The 17,109-nt window shown below is 36.9% G+C and overlaps 1 protein-coding gene across 1 annotated transcript in view; it reads right to left on the bottom strand.

The window, feature by feature from the left end:
- The window catches only part of CNTN5 (contactin 5), a 139,212-nt gene that overhangs the window by 42,925 nt on the left and 79,178 nt on the right, over positions 1–17,109 (bottom strand). Inside the window, exons 5-6 of the mRNA XM_039338372.1 lie at positions 8,082–8,240; positions 6,504–6,653 (exon numbers count right to left, since the gene is read on the bottom strand). Coding sequence (XP_039194306.1) covers positions 6,504–6,653; positions 8,082–8,240 — 309 coding nt within the window. The remainder of the gene's footprint in view (positions 1–6,503; positions 6,654–8,081; positions 8,241–17,109) is intronic.

Consider the following 17,109-nt stretch of genomic DNA (forward strand, 5'->3'; position numbering starts at 1 on the left):
GTGGGCATCTTTCTTGACTTTCTCTGGTGAGGCCAAGATTCTTCTTGAAATTATCTGCATGAAAAACATGGGTCCTGCCCTTCGCTCATTCATTCTCTGCGTATAAGCCAAACTATAATGTGTTTATTTCACTTTGAACTATGTCATTTGGTTTATAAACTAAGTATTATGGCTTAATTTGTTTTGAGATCCTAGTCAGTTACACTTTATTCAATAAGCCAGAGTTAAGCGAGCTGTGGCTTAGTAATAATGTATGAACAAATTCTATATATTGTTTATATAGAATGTTAAGCACTACATACTGTTAAAGCCTCATCCCTTTATAATGTAAGATCACAATTTTAAATTAAGCTTGTCAGGCATTTGAGAAAACTTTCTATTGTATGGCTCTAACTAGAATAAATAAGTATACATTGTTCATACATTTTTAAAGGTTTTTCAAGACAAGCCTCACACATTTACAAAAAAAAAAGGGGGGGAAAGTTACTATGACTGTAATTTCATACACCAGATGCCTATTTGGAACTTTGTCTTCATGTAAGGAGAAATTTTAGCACAGGTTATTTAAAATGTAGCCTTTGGGTAGGCTGTTTCCCACCTTCCTGTATGACTGCTGTAATACAGTGACAAAGCCTACGTTTCAAAGAGCTCAGGTATCAACTGATAGCACCCTTGCTATTTGCCAGGCCCCCTGCCAATGTGACCTGAGTTCATTTAACTTTATATTAAATGTAATTGAATTGGATTAGTCATATTGAAAGTTGGAATTAAATGGGATGCTGGCATGCAGCAAAGTCTAGTGAGTAAATAGCTTTTATCTCCATTATTTACAATATGCCTTTATAGACTCGCTTATAAAATGAAAAGGAGAGAAGCTACAGATCTGTGATTTATCAGGAAGGCTGGCAAGTAGAATGACCTCTGCAAAAAGCAAAGATTTCTTTATTGCTTTGCTGCCATCAAGCAGTTATCTTGTTTTTTCCAGCCCACATGTAGTAACTGTACTGACCAAAAAGACCTTGGAACAGAGGGGGGGGGGGATCAAGGAAGAACTCATCAGTTGGTGTTTTACTAAATGAATAATCCAGACAATTATTTTGTAACAGCACCCCCAAAGTAAGTTGTCCTATCTACAGAAATAATTTCATACACTATAATGCAATCCAATAATAATTGAAACTCTAGGGTCTCAATTTTCAGATACTTTATCCTGATGCCCAATATACTTTTTATTCCCTTCATTTAGTGGCAGTCACCCACTATCCAAACTAGAAAACAGATGCTAGAAGACTTTGCACTTTTAGATTCGCAAAACTGATGACAACCCTCTCAGGTAAACCAGAAAACACCAGATGGACTAATTCTACTTGATTGTAAAGCCACATTAATAGAATCTTGCAAGTCTGAAAGTATAAATCTCCTGCCATTTTTTTTTACAATTGGTCTGGGTCCTCCCTAAATCTTGTTCTCTAACTGTTAAGCAATTGCAGGCTCCTCCCTCTCTTATCTGATCATGCTCTGGGCAACAATTCTTTCCCTCCTTCTCCCAAGGTCATTCCCACATACCATTACACTACCAGGTTGATAAGTGTGATGTACAGTATACAGAAATTTTCTAGAAATTTATATTCTGAATGCCAGAGATTGGTTTTTGACACAGAGATACTTTGCTATCACTGAGCTAGAGTGTGTCTTTTTTTCCCCCTTATGAATTTGGAAGTGTGCAGCAGATCTTAAAATAAGTGTTAGTTAACTCTTTCATAAATATGGTAGTCTGAAAAAAATGGAGATATAAGAATTCAGTCAGAGTTCAAAAATTTTGTAACTAGCTTATAGCAATATGACTTTACAGCCCTGCTTATTAATTAAAATCTGTGGAAAAATGGAAACTATTTCCGATCAGATTAAAAAATGCTAATTTGAAACATTGTATTATTCATTGTTTTATTCTTTAGAAGATTCAATTTTGAGTCCACCCTTCTCTTTGCCCTACTTAATTCTTGGACACACGCTGTTATTGATAAATGTCACCATCTTATTAGCTCAAGGAATCTGGTGTGCATGTATGATTAGCAGGGCAAACTGTGATCCTACTCAATTCTGTATGTTACTTCTCCATGAATAGATAATGTAATTGATGCCATGCCCCAAGGCCCCAAATGGACAGCTGCTTCAATGGAATGCCTTCTGTGTTAAAATTCATGTACTGTATTCCCTGTTTTGCAACTGGTACACCTGCAAATAGGAGTCAGTAGGAGAATGACAAGTATAATAGAATAACAGAGTTGGGACCTTGGAGGTCTTCTAGTCCAACCTCCTGCTCTGACAGGAAATCCTATATCATTTCAGACAAATAGCTGTCCAATCTCTTCTTAAAAACTTCCAGTGTTGGAGGATTCACAACTTCTGGAGGCATGTTTTCCACTGATTAATTGTTCTAACTGTCAGGACATTTCTCCTTAGTTGTAGGTTGCTTCTCTCCTTGATTAGTTTCCATCCATTGTTTCTTGTCCTGCCTTCAGGTGCTTTGGAGAATAGCTTGACTCCCTCTTCTTTGTGGCAGCCCCATAGATATTGGAACACTGCTATCATGTCACCCCTAGTCCCTTTTTTCATTAAACTTAACCAATTCCACTTAAAATAGTGACCCAGTTTGATAAAATGGTCCCCTGGTTTTTAGGCTAGCATCATAAGCATCATTGAACATAACAAAACAGCAACATCTAACAGTTTGATTTTAATTAATAATTTTAAATGTAGCTCTCCCTCACTTGATCTTTCTCTTTTTCTCTCTACATACATAACACACCACCCCTTTTGTACAAGCGTGATCTATGAACCAAAATTGTGAATATGTAAATCTGTGTTGCTTTAACGTATCCTACCCAAAGTGGCTTCTAAGGACTTTTTTTTTTACTTAAAACATCTTCTAAAATCACCTCCCACTTAGTTAATAATTGAGAGCCAGTTTGTTGTAGTGGTTGGTCTAATAATTGAGCACCTACATGGTTATGTTTATGATGCAAGCCTAAAAACCAGGGACTTGTCAGTTCTAATCCCTCCTTAACTATGAAAGCCAGCTGGGTGGATTTGGAGCAATCACTCTCTCTCAACCCAAATCACCTCATAGGGTTCTTGTGGGAAAAACAGGAGGAGAAAGGAATGCATGTTTGCTACTTTCAGTTACTTAGAAAATAATAAAGACAGGATTAAAAAAAATCTAACAAATAAATATAAACAAACAAACCAAGGCTGTCAATCTTTTGTTCTCAATCTGTGAAGGAAATGTTTGTTTGCCAATTAATGGAGAGATGTTGATTGAAAAGTGCATTTTATATTTCCAAAAAATGGATAACCAATCATTGTTTAATTCTTTATTTATCCACATTACTTTCTGGAAAGTCTTAAATGTAATTTTATCTATTTCTTTATTCAGTTTGTATAGCCACTTATCTTAAACGAGTGACTTTGCCAATCTTATGGCATTCTTTCATCTTATAAGACCCTGTTGAAATAGATGCAGATTGCCCTAACGTTCTACTGAAAACTCTTAATTTTTGCAGTTTCTTCAAGCCATTTAAAGATGCTAAGTCAGATCATCCAAGTGAATTCATCCAAATATTCCGTTTGTATGTGAGAGGTTTTTCCACAAATACTGTTGAGAATGACAGATTTTGTTACAAAAGAGAAAAAAAAACCTTTTGAAATGGCATACAATTATGAATTCAGAACAACAATAAACAGTGAAAGTTAAAAAGGCATTCATTTACTGTGTTCCATTAAAAAAAACCCTCAAAAGATTGAGAATCCATCAATCTGGATACTTAAAAAGCTAGCATAAAAATGAATCTGACCCTAAGCATGAAGCAGTAGTTAACCAGGCTATCAGCTATCAAAGACAAACTTCACAAACTTGCCATTTACTTCAATGGATTTCAACAAATTGGGTAACTCAATTTATTGTAATTTACACAGACTATAAGCTACCATGCTCCAAAATACACATTAAGGTCTAAAGCAATTATGTATTTAGAGCATTTACAGCATGTATGCCTGCCAACTGAGGGGTGAAAACAAATACAAGCTGGTTGGGGTTTTTTTGTGGACAAATTGCCAATAAAATAAAATAAAATAAAATAAAAATTAGGGTCAGTGCCATTCTCTCCTTATGAAACTGTGGATTCATTAAAATACATTCTATTTTATTACCTGCTTTCCTCAGACAATTTTCCACTGCAGTTTTCTCTTTTAAAAATTAAAGAATAAATGAACAGTTCCACTGAAGAGCTTATCATACTTATTTTATGTTGTTTGCAAGATAAATAGAAGTCTTCAGTTGTCAATTCAAACATGTAAATTATGTAGACTGATTTTTTTTTTTTTTTTAAGATTCTTTTATCAGCTTTCTGGCTTGTCTAGCTGATCATACAATACCACAACTACTGTGGTAGTTCTATTTCAGTAGCTCGAAAAAGTAGTGCTGTTATTTTTGTCTGCACTAGCTGGCATGGTTAATGACTATAGATTGGGGAAGGATTAAATGCCTTGATCCTACCTATTCTCCAGGTTTCCCTTTCTTTTTTCTTGATTTTTTTTTTAGTTTTAGCTTTTCATCTTTTACCAGATTCTTTATTGTTCTTTCCAACCCATCAAAATGTTGGAAACAAATTATGGAAATTGGTGGAGAATTCTGTATGTCTTTTTGTAGGACAACTTTCTGAAAACATAGCTGCAATGGAGCAAATTTAAAGGAATGAGAGAAGCTGGGAAAAGGAAGATTAAGCTAAATCTCAATTTCATTCTGTTAACTCTCAGATAGGTTTGCTGAGTGGCTGTGGAAAAAAATGAATTCTGATGGGACAACACAGTTGAACAGTGATTTATAATGCAGATGACTCCCCCATTCTAAACCCCATTCTCTCTTCTAGTTATTTGACCCAGAGTAGAACATATGTAGTCTTTCTTATGCTTTTCAATACACAGAAAAAACCCCACACCAAATACAACATAGTGGGAGAGTAGAAACACTCTGAGTTTTTATATCACCCATGCATTGTGTCAAATGTGCAGATGACACAAACACTTACCCAACACTCAAAATAAGGGAATGAGATGGACAAGTGGAGAAGAAACATGAAATTCTCTCTGTCCTGGTAAACACTTGGAGCAGATTCTACACACATTTTCAGAAGAATCTTGAGAGGTTAGAATATGTTTAGTACTTGTCATAGTGAGCTATCTCACAGAGATACTGAGAAAATAGAACAGCTCAAGAATTTTAAGTATGTATGTTTCTAAACCTCTATAAAGATTCTGAATCCAAATTACAAAAACAACGTGATAAACAATGCAAGAGTAAAATTATGAATTGAATGGACCAGTAATGAAAATGATATGTTATTTTAAAACAATGTAGCTCTGAAAAAGACAACAGGCTGGAGCGATTTTTAGACCAGAAAACATGTACACACAATAAGACATTTTGTGTGGTTTTTACATGGCAGGCATATCATGAAAACCAGCCCTTGGTGATTAAAATCTTGTTAATAAGTCACAATAATAAATAAGAGAACCAGGATAATATTGCATTTTAATTTGCCAGGTACAAACCTGACTAGGAGCAAAGCTATAAAACATAAAAAAAAACAACTAAAGTAACAAGATGTTACTGAGGGGGTCACTAATGCTAGAATCAAGTTTTGGAAGAGTTCCATAATGCTTTTCAGGTCTGTCTGGAGAATGATCCATTCCACCTTGATTACTGTGCTTAATTCAAAGCAAGGAATTTAAAAAAGCATTCAGACAAGGACCATAAGGGTGAACAGGGGAATAGAAAACAAGTCCTATGATGAGAGATTAAAGGAACCAGAAGAGATTATTAGTTATGATACTACTTGAAAGGACATCAGACAGGATAAGCTTAAGTATGGTTCTCTATCATTCCAGGACATGGAATAATGGACTTAAGATACAGGAAGACAGATTCAAATTGGTTATTAGGAAAAAGATATCTAACAGTAAAAGCATTTTGCCTCTACAACCAAAAACTCATGGTTTCATCTGCTGAACATGATTTAACTTGCATCTTTGGACTGAACAAAGCTTAGACTTGATGGCTTAAATATCTACATAGAAATACTGTATATTATTCTATAGGAATGAGGACAGATGAAAGCCAAAGAGTGTTTAAGTGGAAAAGATGTTTTACTGCCTGCTTTAGACAGAAAGGTGCTTTAGGTGAAGACTGTTTAAAATAATAGAAAAGTAAGAAATCAGAGATTCAGTGAATAAAAAAGAGGGTTACAATACATCCAAATGCCAGTGCAAGTTTAGTCACTGTTCTCTAAGATTCTACAGACATCCACTTTGATCAGCTCTAGCCAATATTTGAGCTTCTATCTGAGGTTTCCATAACAACTTGCATCATGATGGTGTGCTACTCTTTAAGATATCTCCAAATTCTCAATCATTTTAAAATTGTCGTATCTAGAAGATGGTCTTACCTGCTTCTTTGGTTCGGATCACTTTAGACGGTGTGCTTGGATCTCCTGTTCCAATTTTGTTAGTTGCTACAACTCTAAATTCATATTCTACCCAAGGGTTCAGTTCACCCGCCATTGCAGATTCCAGGTCACCCCCTATGTGTTCAGGAACTGGGAAGAACAAAGAAATAATCCATTAAAGCATGCTATCTAGAATTTCTCTCTAATCACAAAACTGAAGCTAGAGGAAACAACCCAGAATTAGTGGCACAATTAAGAATTTGACCTTTGCCAATTTCTATACGAATCTGCCTTTTCATATTCATGATAAAATATCCAACTGATTTAACATTTCTTCAACTGTTGCAATGCAGGGCTTGCAATTTAATTGTGGTCAGGTAAATATGTAAATACTATTTGGAGACGAAATGTTATTTCAGTAATAAATTTTAAGAAAAAAACATACAGGTTTAATTTAAATTAGGGGGCAGAGTTCTCTTTTAGTTTCTCTCTATTTTTTCTTTTATGCTTAAAAGGTAGGTGGGTGTATTTGGTGGCATAGCATCAGACAAGATTCTCTGAATGCTACCTCCACCTTGTTTTATTCTGAAATGTATTCTGGATACACTCTGATCAACCTTATAAGGAAACCTTAGACTTGACTTTTGAATATCCTTCCTGAAAAGCAAAGAGGAGATAAAAGGACCCAGTAGAAGAAGGAGAACCAACTGTGGAAGACTCAACAGTCTTCCAGGACTGAAACTTCAAGTGAAAAGGAACTGTATATTGATATAGGCTATCATGGCCAGTACCTATTAGGCAGTGTTGGCCTTCAGGATTTAGTGACTGTGATCTAGAGAACAGATTTCCTGATGTTTTGATTGCAGCTTATGGATTGCATCTTCAGAAGCAAGGTGGTCTGCTTTGTAGACCATAGGCAATTAAACAGGGACTGAGTGGATTCTGTAGCTATGTCCTAATTGGCCTTTAGCTAAGTTGGTTTCTGATTTGTGCAGATTAGTGAAGGCTGGTCTCTGATTGGTTCTAAATACATTATAGCGGGGATCCCCAACCCCCGGTCCGTGGACTGGTACCAGGCCGTGGCATGCCAGCAACTGGTCCCCACAAACAAGCAAAGCCCCATCCGTGGGATGCAGGCAGCACACAAAACCACACACTCTCCAATCCATGAAAAAAACTTTCTCCATGGAACCGGTCCCTGGTGCCTAAAAGGTTGGGCATGTTTTGCAAGAAAAAATTATGGAAGCACAGACAACAAACACTTCTATGCCCATGTGATGTTCTTGATAGAATCTGGATAAAAGAATATGCCAGCTTTGGACTGCTGGAGTTCATTTCAGTGTAGATTCTCACAAAAGAAAATGTAGATTTTTTTCACCAATGGTCAGAAACAACAATAAAAACAAAATAATAGGGAAGACAAGTCATGTATTTCTAAATTCCCAAATAGTGGTTTGAACTAAAAAAGACACTAGGAAAAAAAGAGCCTATTTTGCTTCATATTAGGATTCTTCTGCTGAATTTATGAATCTAATGAACCTGCTTGACTGATGCAAAATAACAATAAAAATCTCTTGCCTGTTTTCACAGTCTGCCAGCCAAGTGAAAACGGACTTCGCGCTTGCAAGTTGTAAGAAGTAATAGGACTGTGGTTATCTGCTCCAGGAGTCCATGAAAGAGTTGCGGTGACCTCTGTGATTTCTTCAACAATGACAACCCCAGGAGGCCCAGGTGGACCTGGAAAGAAAGAAGGAAAGAAGCAAGGAAGAAAAGACAGAGAAAAAGGAAAGAAGAAAGGTAGGTAGGTTGAATGCACTGATTCTAATTCACCATTATTGCCCTGTACATATACTTGTAAGAATACTCTCATCTAGTCTGCTAATTTATCTAGACTGACTAAAATAATTTGGTAACAAGCAGCCTTACAGATATTTTAAGGGGCAAGTTGTCCCATTCCGGTGCCAGATGTGGACCAGACAATATTCAGCTTCAAATCCTTTTTCAGTTAGGAAAGTCATTGGAAATTTTTGAGCCAATATCTTTCAGCATAATTCATCCAAGCAGATTGTGAAAATGAAATGGAGAGATAGTAGAAAAGAACTAAGCAAATTATACCTAGGAAACAAAGTTGAATGCAAGTGAAATAAAAAAAGATAGGCTAATATCTCGTGCAGGACATTATTAGTCTAAAATTGGCATTTACTATTATTGTACAATTACTAAGAATTTCCATAAAGTAAGGATGCAAAAATATGCCTATACTATTACTATACTGCGTATGGTTTTAAATATAAAGAACTGACTTGAAATGTTGGCAAAATATAATAGTAATATTAACTCATATTTAATGGTACTTTTTATGTATCTTTTGAGAACAATACCTAGGGATCTGTGCTAGCTGCAAGTGTGATAAAATGACAACACATCCTGGTGATGCCACAATATCATTCTCCTTTTTTGTGCTTTTGTGTGGATGTCACACACAAGTATTAAAGTCATGGGTTTTGTGTTGTGAGTCACATATATGGCTTTGAAAAAGATTAGAGCTGGACACAAATGCTTTATTGTTTTGTGTGGCTGATTTCTAAAAAGTTTGGATGGGAGAAAATGGCTGATATAAAACCTCCCAGCAAACTCCATAGTTAATTTTATTTATTTATTTATTTAAATTTTTATGCCACTATTCTCATTGGAAAGAGAATTAGGTATGTTCACCACCTTGAGTTATTTATAAAAATCATAAAAGCAAGATAAAAAGAAATAAATCCAGTACTCATAGACACTCTGTTACTATTCACTGCCAGCATTGTTAAAATCTTCCAAAATCTTTTAAATCTTACAAATTTTACAAAAGCAGTTCATATCTATTCCTCCATCCTGCCTCCTGAAATGAAGACACTATTCACAGAATTAAAGGTTTAAAATGTGTAGGAAAATATTTTCACAAAGTAAGTTTGAGGAACAGGATAATACATGAGGACTTAATCATTAGAAACTATAATGTTGGTCTCCAAATGAAGCAATCTGAAATTACTCCAAAAGACTGAACTCTCTTAAAGCCTTCTTTCCATGTATGAGACTAACATTGTGAAGAACCTCTTGGCCACTGAATCCTGGGTGAGCATTAAGATCAAGAATGATTAGAATATTACAAATATATGATCATGTTTCTTGTCTTGTCTACCTGAGAACTTAGTGGACACTTAGTGTCCATTTCATTAGAAATAATTGTAGTCCAGAACAAGTACTACTGGTACTTGGAATAGAATAGAGCTGAAAGTGACCTTGGAGGTCTTCTAGTCCAACCTCCTGCTCAAGCAGGAGAACCTATACCATTTCAGACAAGTGACTGTCCAGTCTCTTCTTTGCTTAAAATCCCTCAGTGATGGAGCTCCCACGATTTCTGGAGGCAAGCTGTTCCACTGATTAATTGTCCTCACTGTTAGGAACTTTCTCCTTAATTCCAGGTTGCTTCTCTCCTTGATCAGTTTCCAACCATTGTTGTTGGAACCATTGTGTTCCAACTTGTATAGTTGACTTTCAGATGGCCTTGAAAAAGGAACTCAAATGTTATGTGAACATAAGCTTTGCTCAAATATACAGGAGGAGTGAGGAAAAAACCTCAAGATTTCTCTTGCTTTAATTCTCTTTAAGATAAAAAGGGCAATAAGAGAGTTTCTGCCAGCTTTTAAGATTATGTTATTACACTCTATAATAAGATATCATTCCAGGAGTTGATGTAGTGTCTGTTTTGTGATCTGGTTTATCTCAAAGGGCTCTGACATTAAGAGAACATGCAAATCATAGTTTTAGGAATTTTTTTCAATCCTTTAAAAGTAGTTCCACTCTGGGTCTTGTGATTGAGGAAAGATGACCATATTTGGAGCTGCTGCCTATCTCCTCTCCTATATTTTTTGGGAGAATTATCAGGCTGATCAACAGGCAGACAAAAGTCCTATGTTCTTCACACTAAATGTTTCAAATTATGAGATAACAACAACAACAACAACAACAACAACAATAATATGCACTGATATTAGTATATCAGGAAGGCTTACTGACTACTGGAGAGACCAAACAGGCCTACAAGAAAGACCAAATGAAGAACAGAATAGAGGCATGGGAAGACAAAGCACTACATGGCCAATATGTTAAAAAAATAGCTGGGAAAGCAGATAATAACAAGACCTGGCAATGGCTAAGAGCAGGAAAATTGAAGAAAGAGACCGAGGGACTAATTCTGGCTGCACAAGACCAAGCCTTAAGGACAAATGCATATAAAGTCAAAATTGAGAAGACAGCAACAGACAGTAAGTGCCGCCTATGCAAAGAAGCTGAAGAAACAGTGGACCACTTGGTAAGCTGTTGCAAGAAGATTGCACAAACTGATTACAAGCAGCGGCATGACAAAGTAGCAACAATGGTGCATTGGAAGATCTGCAAAAAATATCATTTGCCTGTAAGCAAAAACTGGTGGGATCATAAAATAGAGAAAGTCATAGAAAATGATAAAATTAAACTGCTCTGGGGCTTCAGAATTCAAACAGACAAGCACCTGCAACATAACACCCCAGACTTAACAAATGTCGATAAGAAAGACAAAAAAGTCTGGATCGTGGCAGTGCCTGGAGACAGCAGAATAGACGAGAAAGAACTGGAGAAGATAACAAAATACAAAGACCTACAAATATAAATAGAAAGACTGTGGCAAAAGCAAGCAAGGGTAGTACCAATAGTCATAGGCTCCTTGGGTGCAATCCCAAAACAACTGGAGCACCACTTGAACACCATTGGCATTGACAAATTCGCTATTAGTCAATTGCAAAAGGCAGCCTTATTAGGAACTGCTTCCATCCTGCGACGATATCTGTAATACCATCAAACATCCACATCTGCCTATCCCAGGTCCTGGGTAAGGACTCGATAGGTAGACAAAATGCCAAATCCAGTTTGAACATCTGGCTGACTGTGCGATGATCCATAACAACAACAACAACAACAATGATAACAAAGTTGGAAGGGACCTTGGAGGTCATCTAGTCTAACCCTATACCATTTCGGACAAATGGCTGTCTAGTCTCTTCTTAAAAACTTCCAATGTTGGAGCATTCACTGCTTCTGGAGGCAGGTTGTTGCACTGGTTAATTGTTCTAACTGTCAGGAAATTTCTCCTTAGTTCTAGTTTGCTTCTCTCCTTGATCAGTTTCCATCCATTGCTTCTTGTCCTGCCTTCAGGCCCCTTGAAGAATAGCTTGACTCCCTCTTCTTTGTGGCAGCCCCTGAGATATTGGAACACTGCTATCATGTCCCCCCTCGTCCTTCTCTTCATTAGACTAGACATACCCAATTCCAGCAACTGTTCCTTATATGTTTTAGCCTCCAGTCCCCTAATCATCTTTGTTGCTTTTCTCTGTCCTCTTTCTAGAATCTCAGCATTTTTTTAAATCATGATAATCAAAACTGGATGCAGTATTCCAAGTGTGGCCTTACCAAGGCATTGTAAAGTGGTATTAACACTTCACGTGATATGACATTCTAAAAATCCAAAATTTAATTGACTAAGATATACAAATTTTTTTTGTATTAGCCAAGGACTCATAGCCAAGGCCCAGTTGGTTAGGCCTGCGATATGTTTTTTCTTTCATTTGTTTAAAATACATATTGTGCGAGTTTATTTATTTACATTTGTAATCTGCAGACAGTGGGGCTCCTTGGCTGCTCTTACTCATTTCCAAAGGGTTTGGGCAGAAAGTGCTGCTCAGGGCTTCATTATTTCTCTCAACAGGAGAGAATTTGAACCCTTAAAAAAAAAAATCTCAGCTTCCAGGTAGATTTTTGATCTTTAAATTCAACTGACGTACAGTAAAAATTGAAAGAGGCTCCGGCTAGATTTCTATACAGCCTTGCATTAATCTTTATGCTGGAAGCAGTATTTTCTTTTTAATAAATATGACCTGTATCTTGAGAAGGAAGATGGTGTGTGTGTGTGTGTGTGTGTGTGTGTGTGTGTGCTCACAGTCACTATCATCAATATATTATCAGGAACTGTCTGATTGAAATTTTTTTTTTTTATGAATTTTGGTTGTTTGTCCAATTCTTCAAGCTTTGAGGAAAAAAGGAAATACCTATGGAAAAAAGTTCTCACCAGTTCTTGACTGTATCCACACAGAAAGCTGGATACAGCTGAGTTTAAATAGAAAATGAAATGATTTCTGATCCCAGACTAAATAACAAGACACAGAATTTTTCACTACTGTTCTGCACATCTTTTAAAAGAGCTCCATTAAGACAAAAATAGAGACCTGCTGTATTCGAAACAAAGGTCTGTTAAGTCCTCGAAATCCTATTTTCTACTCTGTCAAACGTCTGTGGGAAATCTACTTTTCCTCCAGGAAATTAGCAAACATGATGTTGAATGTAATACAAGGCTAGCACACTGCAGTTATTAGTATGGAAAATATCAAATTATTAGGACCCAACAAGATGCATAAAAGATGTACTGCGAGCTTTGGACTTCTCCAAAGCTCCTTATCAGGCAAAATGTTACAAAAAAGCACTAGATATGGAAGAAAAAGTCCAAAACTATGCCTGCTTTTCTCAGCTGCATGTTCTGATTCATTCTCAAGCAGATTTGAGATTTAGTGAAGTCTTATCCCTGTCAGGTCACTCTTCTGAAAAGGCTATAACAAGAGATAAGCACTGATAATCCTCAATTTGTCTAAAAACATGTGGATATCTAGCGTGGCAGAAATCCATAGAAGAATCATGGCTCTCCTCTAATCAAAACTGGAAAGAAAGATTTAAAAAAATCAACTAAGCCAAGGTTTCCTATATTAATTAGTGATTTCAGGAGACTGGAAGCTGAAAAATTGAATCTTTTCTTTGGGCAAGAGTAAAATCAATATGAGCGGTCCTCCATGCAGATCCTGCATGAGGTATATGTATTTTGCAAGAAGAGGATGAAGGGAACAAACCATTCCTAAGTTAGATCCACTTTTATAATCTGTGTTGGTCACACAGCCAACCAGATGTTTAGCCTAGATTTGACATTTTTATCCACCTAGCAAGTCCTTCCCAAGCCCTGGGATAGGCAGATGCTGTTATCTGATGGTGTTAAAGGTATCACTGCAGGATGTAAGCTGTTCCAAGTGAAGCTGCCTTTTGCAATTGACTGTGATTTTGTCAATGCCAATGGTGTTTATGTGGTGCTCTAGATGTTTTGAGATTGCATCCAAGGCACTATTACTGTTGTTACTATCTTTGCTTTATTTTGTCAAAGTTGTTCTATTTCTATATGCACGTCTTTGCATTTTGTGATTATTTTTTCTCCAACTACTTTCTCTTCTGCTGTTTTCACATATTGCAAAGTCTGCTATCCAGACTTTATTGTCTTTCTTATCAACAATCATTTTCTGGTGTGTTAAATGACAGGTGCTTGTCTGTTTGAATTCTAAAGTCCCAGAACACTTTTAGCAACTTTATTTTATATCACTTGGAATATCTTGTGGTCCCACTGCATGATGGCATGGTGGTTAGAATGCAGTATTGCAGGCTGACTCTGCCCACTGCCAGGAGTTCAATCTTAATGTGATTCAGCTTTCCATCCTTCCAAAGTCAGTAAAATGAGGGCCCAGATTGTTGGGGAGCAATATGCTGACTCTGTAAACCACTTAAAGAGTGCTGTGAAGCGCTGTGAAGCGGCATATAAGTCTAAGTGCTATTGCTATTTCTTGCAGCTATTTCAATTCACCATTGTGGCTACTTTGTCATGCTGATGTTTAGAGTCAATCTTTGTGATCTTGCAGCAGCTTACAAAGTGGTCCTCTTTTTCTTCAGCTTCTTTGTAAAGGTGGAATTTGCCATTTGCCATTTGCTGTCTTCTCAATTCTGGTTTTGTTCAGTATGCATTTGTTCTTAAGGCTTGGTCTAGCAGAGACAGAATTAGCCTCTTTGTTTCTTCAGTTTTCTTGCTCTTACCCATTGCCAGATCTTGTTATTTGTTTTGCCATATAGAACTTTGCCTTGCCATGTCCCTTTTTGATTTCTTTCTGGTAATCTAGAGTGGTCTCTCAGTAAGCCTTCATGGTGTTCTAGCTTCAGTACATCTTCTTCATAGTCTTTCAAGTATTTTTCCAATGCGTTTTTTTCTTTCTCAACTCTCTGGTGGATTATTATTATTATTACTATTTAAAAAGATAGCACAGAATCTTTTGACAAATACTTTTTTGTAATATAACAGAGGGATTTTTTGGTAAACAGCTGATTTTTTGTGGCTTGCACCTTGGTGTGCTTTGTAATCTCAAACATAACAGATGGCTCCAAGCAGAGTTAGATGGAGTGTGCACTCTAAACCCCATATAGAGACTAAAAGTGTGAACTTGTTTGAATAAGAAAGAAATCATCATGTAAAGGAGAGAGAGAGAGAGAGAGAGAGAGAGAGAGAGAGAGAGAGAGAGAGAGAGAGAGAGAGAACAACTTTATCTACAAATGGAGAATTTAAGCAGAACAAAATGAGAGGAATTATCTGATCATTTGTTAAAAAAGCATTGGGCTATGAATAGCTTTTCAGAAATAAAGCTCTATAATTCTTAATTGTCCCACACATTTTCAGTTTGCAGTGGGAAGGGAGTGTCATTCATTTAAATAGAATACTTTTTGTGTGCAAATTATAGGTGTGAGGATTTGATCCAGTTATGCATTTATATTTTAGCAAGAAAACTTGTAGGGCTGCACAGCACATATTAGAGAGTATAAAGAGTTTGAGTATAACATGGAGTCACCAAAGGTTCTGTGAAATACAGAGTAAAAAGGCAAAAAAAGAGCCAAATTTAGGCATTCTGGAGAAATTAATACAGCCAACTATGAAATGGGTATTGATTCAGTGTATCAAGTTTTTACTAGAGGAATAAAATAGTCCTATATTCATATAATGAACTGATAAGAATTTTATGTTCTGAGTTATCCTGCATTATAGATTTTTGCTCCATTTATTCCACAGGGAAGGAAATCAAGAAACACTATGCAACAAAAATTACTGCATGTGTATGTCATGCCAAATAAAATGCACAGGAAGCTGATAAGATGTGCAAATAAGTAAAAGTTGGCAGGGCTGAATCCCAATAGGAACAGCAAATTTGTTCTGGATCAGAATCAAAAATTGAGCTAAAAATTTTGATTCTTCAATAATATGTAAGGGGATCAACTATGCCTCATCCTTATGTAAGCTATGAAGGTACACCTAATCTGTATAGCTAGAACTGCCTTTTTAGGGGCAGGAGGCAGATTTTAGCAGTGCAGGTAGTCCTCGACGTACAACAGTTCATTTAATGACCGTTCAAACTTACAACGGTACTGAAAAAAGTGACTTATGACCATTTTTCACACTTAGAACCATGATCAAAATACAGACTTTTGGCAACTGGTTCATATTTATGATGGTTGCAGTGCCCTGGGGTCACGTGATCACCTTTTGTGACCTTCTGACAAGCAAAGTCAATGGGGAAGCCAGATTCACTTAACAACCGTTCTACTAAATTGACAACTGCAGTGATTCACTTAGCACCTACAGTGATTCAATTAACAACCTTGGCAAGAGAGGTTATAAAATGGGGCAAAATTCACTTAACAAATACAGTTTCTCACTTAGCAACAGAACCTTTGGGCTCCCTTGTGGTCATAATTCGAGGATTACTTGTAATGCTTGAAATTGCCTTGCTAAATGCCATTTTGCAAACAGAGTTGAGATCTTTGGGATTTGAGCTTGGATAGAATAGAATAGAATAGAATAGAATAGAATAGAATAGAATAGAATAGAATAGAATAGACCTTGGAGGTCTCCTAGTCCAACCCCCTGCTCAAGCAGGAGGACATATACCATCTCAGACAATGACTGTCTAGTCTCTTCTTAAAAATCTCCAGTGATGGATCACCCACAATTTCTGGAGGCAAGCTGTTCCACTGGTTAATTGTCCTCACTGTCAGGAAGTTTCTCATTAATTCCAGGTTGCTTCTCTCTTTGATCAGTTTCCAACCATTGTTTCTTGTCCTGCCCTCTGGTGCTTTGGAGAATAACTTGACCCCCTCTTCTTTGTGGCAGCCCCTCAAATACTGGAATACTGCTATCATGTCTCCCCTATTTCTTATTTTCGTTAGACTAGCCAGACCCAAGTACTGCAGCTGTTCTTCCTATGTTTTAGTCTCCAGGCCTTTGATCATGTTAGTTTCTTCATTCAGCTCCCCTCTGTGTGCAGAAGGAACTGCTCCAACAGGCTGCAGGAGTGGAGTTCATATCTTTGAGATCTGAACTCTGTTTCTTCAACTCTGTGGAAGAAATTCAGCACCCCACATGTGCAGAAGGGAAGTGCATGGATGGCAGAACTCTTGGCAGATGGCAGCAGCTTTCAACTTTCCTTGCCAGCTTTCCCATTAACTTTCTGGGGAAGCCAGAAGAGAAGATTGTAAATGGCGATTAGAGAGCCAGTTTGGTCTAGTGGCTAAGACTCCAGGCTAGAAAGCAAGAGACCATGAGTTCAGGTCCTGCCTTATCCATGAAAGCCAACTGGGTATAGTTGGGCCAGTCACTCTCTTTCACCTTACCTCATAGGGT

Source organism: Crotalus tigris, unplaced genomic scaffold (genome assembly GCF_016545835.1).
Source record: "Crotalus tigris isolate CLP2741 ecotype Arizona unplaced genomic scaffold, ASM1654583v1 scf7180000017698.756297, whole genome shotgun sequence".
Lineage (NCBI taxonomy): Eukaryota > Metazoa > Chordata > Lepidosauria > Squamata > Viperidae > Crotalus > Crotalus tigris.